The following is a 9,305-nucleotide window of genomic DNA, read 5'->3' on the forward strand; positions in this document are numbered from 1 at the left end:
GCCTCTCCCATTGTGGAGCACAGGCTCCGGATGCGCAGGCTCAGCGGCCATGGCTCACAGGCCCAGCCACTCCGGGCATGTGGGATCCTCCTGGACTGGGGCACGAACCCGTGTCCCCTGCATTGGCAGGCGGACTCTCAACCACTGCGCCACCAGGGAAGCCCCGAAGTGCCTTTTATGACCTAGTTTTGGAAGTGATGTGCTCATTCTGTGCATTACAAGTGAGTCAAAAGTCCAGCCTACCCTCAAGGGAAAGGGAACTAGGCTCCAACTCTTGAAGGGGGCATTATCAAAGAGTTTGTGAACATATTTTAAAACCTCCACAGGTAATATTATTAAGATATTATTTTGCCCCAAATCTATTAATTCAATGCAATCCCAACAAAACTCCCATTAATGTTTTTTTTTGTTTGTTCTTTTGTTTGTTTTTTGTTTTGGCCACACTGCACAGCTTGTGGGATCTTAGTTCCCCGACCAGGGATCGAACCTGGGCCCCAGGAATGAAAGCACAGAGTATTAACCACTGGACCACCAGGGAATTCCCACAGATGGAATAAAAATATAATGCTGGTTGAAAAAAAGAGTAAAAAAAACCAAAAACAAACGACACTACCATTTAAATTAAAAGCATACCAAGGGACTTCCGTGGTGGTCCAATGGGTAAGACTCTGTGCTCCCAATGCAGGGGGCCTGGGTTCGATCCCTGGTCAGGGAACTAGATCCTGCATGCATGCTGCAACTAAAGAGTTCGCATGCCCCAACCAAGAAGTCTGCATGCTGCAACTAAGATCCTGTATGCCACAACTAAGACCCAGCGCAGCCTAAATAAATACATTTTTAAAAAAGCATACACAAAAATGCACATTTTATATGAAATCACACCAAGAGATAACATTAAACCCAATAAAATAGTTAACGGTGGGAGGAAGAGAATGATAGTTGGGTGCAGGAATAAAAGAATAAATAAAATGAGAGGCTTTGCATAGAACAACCATGACGATGTGTCATGAACTGTGAAATATGATCAGAGCTCAGACACTTTGAGAGGTAAATAAGTACCTCTAATTTTTGCATGGGGGCTCAGATTATCAGAGGGCTAAGACTAGCACATGTGTGGACAATGTGAAATCTCTTCACGTCCATCCTGGGCATAGAAGTCTGGATATGGCAAAAGCCAGACAAGTCCATTTTGTGGATGCATACCATACCGTACTCCAAAAGTTAAATCTAGTCTGTGTTTGGGGTGCTCACCCTTAGCAGGCTGGACAAGTCCATTCTATGGATGACATATTTAGAGTCTCTGAGGGAAAACTAACCCATTCTTCCTTGATGGGGAGTTCAGAAATGAAAAGTCTGTCAAATCCATTCATTGTAAAAGTAGCTCAGACACTCAGAAGGCTGAACAAGAACAAACTGTGGGGAGTGGGCTCAGACACTCTTTGCTTTGGGTAAGTCCATTATGTTTTGTGAAAGTCCTTTCTGTGGATCAAGGGTTCAGCAACTCTGAGTGACAGCAAATAATCGTTCTGTTGGATTGGGATTTACTCCTTCTGAAGATTGAAGCATCCTCTTCTGTAGAAGGCACCTCAGGTGGTCCAATGGTAGGGAATTCGAGAAACTGGCTTCAGGAGGCTGTCAGATAAGGATGAGGGCTGAAGCTATAAATGAGAAGGAACGATGCCAGGGAAAAGGGTCCCATAACAAGTGGCTAGATGTTGGGCACAGAGAAGGAAACGTAGGGGTCAAGGTCAGGGACTAAGAAACAAAGGGTCTGATGTTAAGGACTGTGAAGGGCGATGACGTCAGGGACAGTGGGGAGATAAAACATCGAGGCCTCGAGAGGTATGAGGTTAGAGGACTAGAAGGTGAAAGAAGTTATCAGAGGACGGTAATTATGTCCTCAGGAACCTAGAGGAAGACGTCAAAACCAATGGGGGAGACGACGTCAAAGATGGTGAGGGTGATGTCCGGGACGGAAATGGGTGTGACAGGAAAAAGGCTCGTGCGTGTAAGGGATGAAGACGGCTGGGGCCAGTGGAGAGATGCTGATGCCAGGCGGAACCAACTACACAAGCCTCGCCTCCATTTCCGGAAGCGTACTGAGCGCATCGATCCCTTTGCATTGCCGTCCCTTCCTCCCACCCCGCCCCCTCACTGGCGTCAGCCAATGAGCGCGCACGCCGGCACGCGTGACGGAAGACCCGTGACGTACCGCTACGTACGCTTTATCAGGAGTCTTCCCGCGCGGCGCCCTTCCCAGTCTCTCGGCTTCTTGGCGGTAGCTGTCTCGTCGGCCTTTTACTTAATTTCCAGGTAAGCAGCATGTTTTGCGGAGCGACCGCTTCTCGCCCCACTGACGTGTGCCACGCCGGGCAAGAGCGAGGTGCGCGAGTGGGGAGAGTACCGGTTTTTGACACGTAGGCTTGGGCTTCTCCGGGGCGAGTGGGTCCCGTGCTCGGAGGTGACAGTTTGTTTGGTGCGAGGTTGGCGCGCTATATTTAATTGCGAGGAATGCCGGGAGGGCTGGCGGCGTGGCTGGTGGCAGTGACCGCGCGACAGCGGAGGCCTGGGTGGGGGTGGGGGGGTTTTCTTACGTTACCGCCGCCATCTTGTTTTGCGGGTGCGGAGGGAGCGCAAGGGTGTTCTGGGCATGCGCGGCCGCACAAAATGACGGGCGCGGTGGCGGGGGATGTTGTGGGCATGCGCGAAGGCGGCCCCCAAATGGCTGCCTCGCTGAGTTCGCCCCGTAGATTCCCGCCGGTTTGGCCTTTCTGTGTTTCTCCATAGTTACCCCTTATTTTGTTCCTTTTGTGTCTTCTGTGTTCTCTGCTCTCTTCTCTTTATCTTTTCTCATTTCTCCAATCTCTTTCTCCCAACTACACTGCTTCTTCTATTCTTTTCCATATTCTCGCCACAGGACTTGAATTTACCGCCATGTCCTCTGAAGAAGGGAAGCTCTTCGTGGGAGGGCTCAACTTCAACACTGATGAGCAGGCTCTGGAAGACCACTTCAGCAGCTTCGGACCTATTTCTGAGGGTGAGACATGGGCCAGACACGTGATGGGGGGTGTGGAAGGAAGTTTGGGGCCCATACATTTCAGGAAACAGGAGAAAAGGGTCAGGACCCCAGGCCTTTACATTACTCCTTTCCTGCTTTTGTTCCTAGGTCTAAGACAGAACTCGATAACTTTCCGTTGAGGATTGGTGGGAGGAGGGTCCAACACCCTTTGCCACTTGTCCTCTTACCTCTCTCCCCTCTCCCTTTTCCAGTGGTTGTTGTCAAGGACCGGGACACTCAGCGATCCCGGGGTTTTGGCTTCATCACCTTCACCAATCCAGAGCATGCCTCAGATGCCATGAGAGCCATGAATGGAGAGGTGAGGCCGCCTACCTGCATAGGGGCCCTGCTCCTATCTGTCACTTCGACCATTCTTTCTGTTTTTCCCTCTGTGTCTGCTAGGGGCAGCGCGGCCACCAAGCTCCGCAGTGCCCACTCACAGGAGCGTGACTGCCTTCTGTTCTAGGGGGTGGAGGGCAGCGGCAGACAGAGCCGGGCTGCCTGGGAGGCGACGACTGGTCCTGCATGAGGCCGAGAAGCCACCTGTGGATGGTTGACCTGCTCTGGGCTTAGGTAGTAGAGTCTGCAGACCTGCGGGCCTGGCCCGGAGAGGACCTCGTGAGTCTTCTGGGATGGACTCTGAAGCCTCAAACCAAGAGAGGTGTCTATCTAGCCCTAATAGTCGGGCAGCTTAGAGGAGTGGGGAGGAGAACTCAACCTGAGTTCAGTCAAGATGTAAGTAGTAGCAGGGGGAACACGGTGGATTCAGGTCATTTTGTGGGATTCTGTAGCTCCTGATAAAGCCATTCTGGTCAAAGGAGCTTGTTCTGGAATGTGGTACCCAGAACCTGGTGCCCAGCAGGAATTTCTGGGCTCTTTTGCCCACCTGCCCAGCCCGCTCTTACCTCATCCCTGCTCTGTTTGACCACCAACCCATCCATCCTCCTTGTGTCTCCCCACACCTAGTCTCTGGACGGTCGTCAGATCCGTGTGGACCACGCGGGCAAGTCGGCCCGGGGAACAAGAGGGGGTGCCTTCGGGGCCTATGGGCGTGGTCGCAGCTACTCTAGAGGTAAGTGCAGTGGTAAGTTTGATAATGGGATATGGAGGAGAGTTGCCTGTTAGCCTGTGTCTGGACAATTACCATTTGAATATTTTTTATCTGCTGTAGGTGGTGGGGACCAGGGCTATGGAAGTGGCAGGTATGATAGCCGACCTGGAGGATATGGATATGGATATGGAAGGTCCAGAGACTATGGCGGCAGGTGGGTAGCCAAGGGGTTGGGGTACTCTGGTGGTGCTCTTCCCTCTCCCCAAGATCTCAGCTCGGCTGCCTGAGTATTCATACATTTCTTACTGTGGTGCTATACTATTGTTTGTTTTTACACATTATAATGAAACTACAAAATAAGTGTGAAACAATAATTTGTGTTAAATATAACAATAAGATATTAGGTCATATAATTGCAGTGTGCAGTAGATAGTGACACATACACGTTTATTGTACTGTCTTGGTTAATTGTGTGTATTCTATTAATGTTTAATATGGTTTAAAATGCTGTACGTAAGTTATACATAATGTGATTATTTGATGTTTACTTGGTGTTCATGTTTAACATCTCATTTTACACGTTAAAGTTCATATTATAGTACATAAAAATGTGACAGGATTTGTAAGTATACATGGTTTTTAGTATCATCAGAAGGTATATATAAGATGTTCCTGTGATACTATGTGTTTTTTCCCAGAAGCCAGGGTGGTTATGACCGCTACTCAGGAGGAAATTACAGGGATAATTATGACAACTGAGACGAGGCATGCACACCTAATGTAGGTGAGGCTTCTGTGTTGCCACCGAGCAGACTTCTATGTACCAGTCCTGTCCCTCTCACTTTTCTCCTGCCTATGCATACCTCAACAAGCCCACCTGACACCATTCCTAGGCCTCCCTTGCTCTCAGGTGCCTGTTAAAGGCTAGTCTGCTTTGGCGGGGGGTTGGGGGGGTTGGGGTGTCAAACCTGTCTTGTCTATAATCATCTACTCCTATTGAGCATGGAAGAGGTGGAGGGGTGTCCCTGTTGTCTAGCCTTTCAGCATCCTCATCAGCCCTGGGAAGTGAGCATGTTGGCCTATTCCCAACATCACAATTCTCCCCCTTCTTACTGTTCTCAGATACACAAGGAATAAAACTTCTTCTGATCCAGGACCATCCCTGCAAATGGCTGTATTTATAAAGATTTTTGGAGCTGCACTGAAACATCTGTTTTAGTTACGTCAACTTCTTTTTTTGAGTAGAGCTCCCAAGGTAGCTTGTTAAAGACCTTTCAGAAAGTTCCGTGTGTTTTCTTGTTAAATTTTTCTCCCATTTAAAGACAAATTCTGAGACATTTGTGGAGTCTGGATATTTTTTCCTTTTTTTTTTTTTTTTAACCAGTTTTTTAGTTCAGGCTCTCAGGAATGTTGGTTCTGGCAAAAAATGTTCGGCCAGACTGATTTTTTTTTAAATAATGTGCATTTAGGAACATTTTGAACACAATGTTTAATTACGATTAGGAAGCAATCTCTGACTGTAACTATAAGAAATGAAGAACATGATTACTTAGAGGTGTTTTTTACTCCAGATCTCTGCCTTGATTATATAGAAGTTTCTTAAAAATATTTGTGTCATTTTTTTTTTAATACTGGAAGAAAAAAATATTCTGTTGTGTTTCATGTAGTGTTTAGGATGTCTTTCAACGAGTTGATTAAAAAGATGAAAACAAATCGATACTGATAGTGCTTTTTCCTTACTCAAATTAAGGTATAGAGGCTTATTACAAATTAAAAATAGAAGAAGTTCAAGAGGGAGACTGAGAAAAGGATTTAGTTAGGGGGTGGGCAGGGACTGCCGAAGGGGTAGAGACCTTGAGTTCAAAGTTTGGCTGAGTTTGGGATTGGTTTTGGTATACATAAGGCTTGTGGGAAGGGTGGGGAGTCCAGGTGAAATCCCCTCATGGCTGGAATTGGGTTTCCTGAGATGGTCTCTTGGTCCCGTTGTGATCATCTCGGTGTCACCTTTGGAATGACTGCTTGGGTTTGAATCTCCCTGTCTTTGAGCATCAGGTAGGTGCCCTTCTCACAAGATTGTTCTGAGAATGTAGGCTAAATCCTGCTGTAAACAGTGGTGCCAGCTCCTCCTCCTGAAATACTGGGGGTGGGGGCAGGTATAGTAAAATCACTTGGGTAGGGGACACAGGAGAATCCTGGTTTGAAAACAGGGTTCTAGGAGCACCGCCTCTGGGTTCTGATTCCAGGATTCAAATCCAGGCTCTGCTGCTTTCCACTTATTTGACCTTCAGTGGGTCATTTAACATGTCTTTCAGCCTCATGGACAATTTACATTTTCTGTTGGGGGGGGGTCAAGTGCATTTAATAAGCATGTTTATAGCTGTTAAAAACAGTTGGCAAAGGCATCAACCACAGGCGTTCAGTCTTCCATGGTGGTGTGAGGGTCTTCAGTGGTAAAGTGGTAGTTCCTCAGTTTTAACTCCCTTTAGTCATGGTTCTGGTGCCTGCATTGGAGTCTCATGGGCTCTGTCCCTCTTTAGAGTTTCTGATCAGTTATGTCCATTGCTTCTAATTGGCAGATACTGAGCCAAGTACCACCAGATTGTAAGTTTCAGGACATCCTAAACTGCCTTATTCACTCATTCATGGGGCAGGTGTTAATGGACTGATAGTGTACTCCCCAATGTGATGGTATTAGGAGATGAGGCCTTTGTGGGGGGTGATTAGGGTTAGATGAGGTCATGAAGGCTCCACTGTCACGATGGGATTAGTGCCCTTATAATAGTCACTAAGAAAGCTTGCTTCAATCTCCTGCTCTCCGCCATGTGAGGATGCAACAAGAAGTTGGCAGTCTGCAAACTAGAAAGCTCTCCCCCAGGAGAGCTTGGACATGCTGGCACCCTGACCTAGGACTCCAGCCTCGAGAAGTACGGGAAATTTCTGTTTATAAACCACCCAGTGTATGGTGCTGTTAAATGGCAACCAGAGCTGACAGGTTACGTGGGTCCCTGTACTGTGAGAGTTCCAGTATTGATGGCCTGTCTCCTGTGCCTCCCAGCTAGTTGAGACAGGCCCCAGGACCATTCCTCCCATCCAGTCATGAATTTGTTTTGCCAGGTGGATGGAGACTTGGGAACTTCAGAGACCTGCCTGGACTGCTGATCCAGGCCCAGGTAAAGGGACATTGTGGCTACTCCTTACTGGTTGAGTACTCAGTCTAAGGCATTCTGTGCTGGGCCTCCAGGGAGTTAAGGCTGTGGGATCTGGCAGGACCACTGTTAACTGTCTAGGGCGGGGGGCACCTCTGCATCCTACCTCTCGGGAAGTAAAATGTCCGTCTCACAATGTGGCCTGAGACAGGATCCCATAATCACAAAGTTCCTGCAACAAAATGACCCCCCAAGTGACATCAACAAAAACCATAAACGTCCTTTCAGAAGGTGCTGTTTAGTAATCCAGCCTTCGGATGCCCAGTCTCTTGTTTACTTGCTCTAAGGAAGGGGCCTAGAAGACACAGTTTTCTTTGGCACATACTCAGCAATACAATTTCTGGACTTGAGATTGAAAACCCTTATTAAAAGCTTCTTAGTCCTCTTCACTTTGACCAGAATCTAACTAGTGTGCATGTTTCCCGAGAACCCACTGAGACCACAAGCACATTCAAAGGTGCTTTGAGAACCTGTGTCCCAAAGCCTGTGAAGACCAGATTCCTGGCCTACAGGTATTTGTATTTTCACTCCCTGGATCTTGCCTACACCCCACCAAACTTGATACAAACATCTCACAGACCCTGCTTCCTAGCTTAGTTTTTTTATCTGCCTCAGGTTCAACGTGCAAAATGGGAATAATAGTGCCACCTCACAGAGCGGTACTGGAGGTGACGTTTAGAACAAGGTAGGTCTGTGATGCTACCCCCAAACCTTGCCCTACATTCTGGTTTGGGGGATGCAAACTTTCAAAAAGCTTTTTAAAATAAGTTGCTGTAAATACTTAGGTATGTAAGAAAGCGTATCGGATAACAGTGGGCAGTGTTTCTTCCACTCCTGCTTTTGGAGACAAAGCATGCCACAGTTCCTGCCTAGCTGCATTCCTTTTCCACCTCTCACCCCTCTCCAGGCTAGCATGATCCCTTATAATTCGAAGTGCACAGAGATCTGCAAAACTAAAAGTCATTTTATTTCAAATTCAGTGACAAGACCTGAAGCTTTTCATAATCTTTATTTTTCCCACTTAGTGTGAATATGTATGCAATATACTGCAGAAGTATTAGTGTTAGGTTATGGAGAACTGCCCTGGAGTCTGTGGGACATGGGTTCTAACATAACCAGTGAAGGCACAAAGAAACCTAAGGCTTCTAAATTGTTGAAAACAATCTGTGGCATTGTTCTGCGTAAACATTTCTAATATGCTGTTCTAAATTCAGTTTTAAGCTTCCTTCAAGTAAAATTCAGAAAGTTTTCTTTACTCTGTCTACTTAATAGTCATTCAAGCACAGTACTTGTGGTCTCCATTTTAAACTTTGACTGCAATCCTTAGTAAGAAGTACATTTTTTTAAATTGGGATACAATCTACCCATTTGTCTATTTAAGTGGAAGAAAGGTTTAATGAATTAAATGTGCAAAATGCCCTGATGTTTTCTAGTTATCTTTTTGATAACAAAAACAGTTGGCTCCAAACCACTGAAATGCTTATGGAGCCTGCAGTTTAGAAAATGCAGTGTGTTTATAATTGTTGAACCTGGGTGATAGGTACATGGAAGTATATTAAATCACTACTCTTGTAAGTTTGAGACTTTCCATAATAAAAAGTTCAAAAGAAAACTGTTAGGGGTGTGGTTTGTTAGACCTTTGCGTTGGCATGGGAAGTGGATGGCTGTCAGCTATTTTTGGCTGGCTTGCCCCTGTTCCCCAAAGCCTTCTCCATTGTTAACAGGCATCTCTATTCCAAGGGCCTCAAGAAACCCTGCAATGCTAGCTTGTATTTCTTGACATCTGACAATACTTTCCAGATGCTGGTCCTAGGGAATTCCCTGGTGGTCCAGTGGTTGGGACTCTGCACTTCCACTTCAGAGGTCACGGGTTCGATCCCTGGTCAGGGAACTAAGATCCTGTATGCCATGCTGCGTGGCCAAAAAAACAAAACCAGATACAGGTCCTAGAACCCCTTCCTGCCTCTCCCCCCCAATCACAGCCCTCAGG

General features: G+C 46.8%; 1 protein-coding gene across 4 annotated transcripts; it reads left to right on the top strand.

Moving 5' to 3' along the window:
• Window positions 1-2,218: 2,218 nt before the first annotated feature.
• Window positions 2,219-5,649, top strand: RBM3 (RNA binding motif protein 3). Of its 4 annotated transcripts, none has more exons than XM_029241359.1 (7): window positions 2,219-2,313; window positions 2,918-3,037; window positions 3,271-3,377; window positions 4,025-4,130; window positions 4,230-4,323; window positions 4,808-4,893; window positions 5,232-5,649. In XM_029241359.1, the coding sequence occupies exons 2-6, from the start codon at window positions 2,935-2,937 to the stop codon at window positions 4,866-4,868; spliced, it is 471 nt and encodes a 156-aa protein (XP_029097192.1). In that variant the 5' UTR covers window positions 2,219-2,313; window positions 2,918-2,934; the 3' UTR covers window positions 4,869-4,893; window positions 5,232-5,649. The 4 variants fall into 4 exon arrangements, with proteins under 4 accessions (XP_029097192.1, XP_029097193.1, XP_029097194.1 ...); XM_029241360.1 differs by having other exon boundaries at window positions 4,808-4,889; XM_029241361.1 differs by having other exon boundaries at window positions 4,811-4,893.
• Window positions 5,650-9,305: the final 3,656 nt, after the last annotated feature.

Source organism: Monodon monoceros, unplaced genomic scaffold (genome assembly GCF_005190385.1).
Source record: "Monodon monoceros isolate NGI ecotype Baffin Bay Population unplaced genomic scaffold, NGI_Narwhal_1 Super_Scaffold_22, whole genome shotgun sequence".
Lineage (NCBI taxonomy): Eukaryota > Metazoa > Chordata > Mammalia > Artiodactyla > Monodontidae > Monodon > Monodon monoceros.

Coding starts and splice junctions, on each gene's coding strand:
- RBM3 (XM_029241359.1), top strand. CDS start 2,935: ATGTCCTCTGAAGAAGGGAAGCTCTTCGTGGGAGGGCTCAACTTCAAC. Junction 3,038..3,270: donor CTTCGGACCTATTTCTGAGG/GTGAGACATGGG, acceptor TCCCTTTTCCAG/TGGTTGTTGTCAAGGACCGG. Junction 4,131..4,229: donor TGGTCGCAGCTACTCTAGAG/GTAAGTGCAGTG, acceptor TATCTGCTGTAG/GTGGTGGGGACCAGGGCTAT.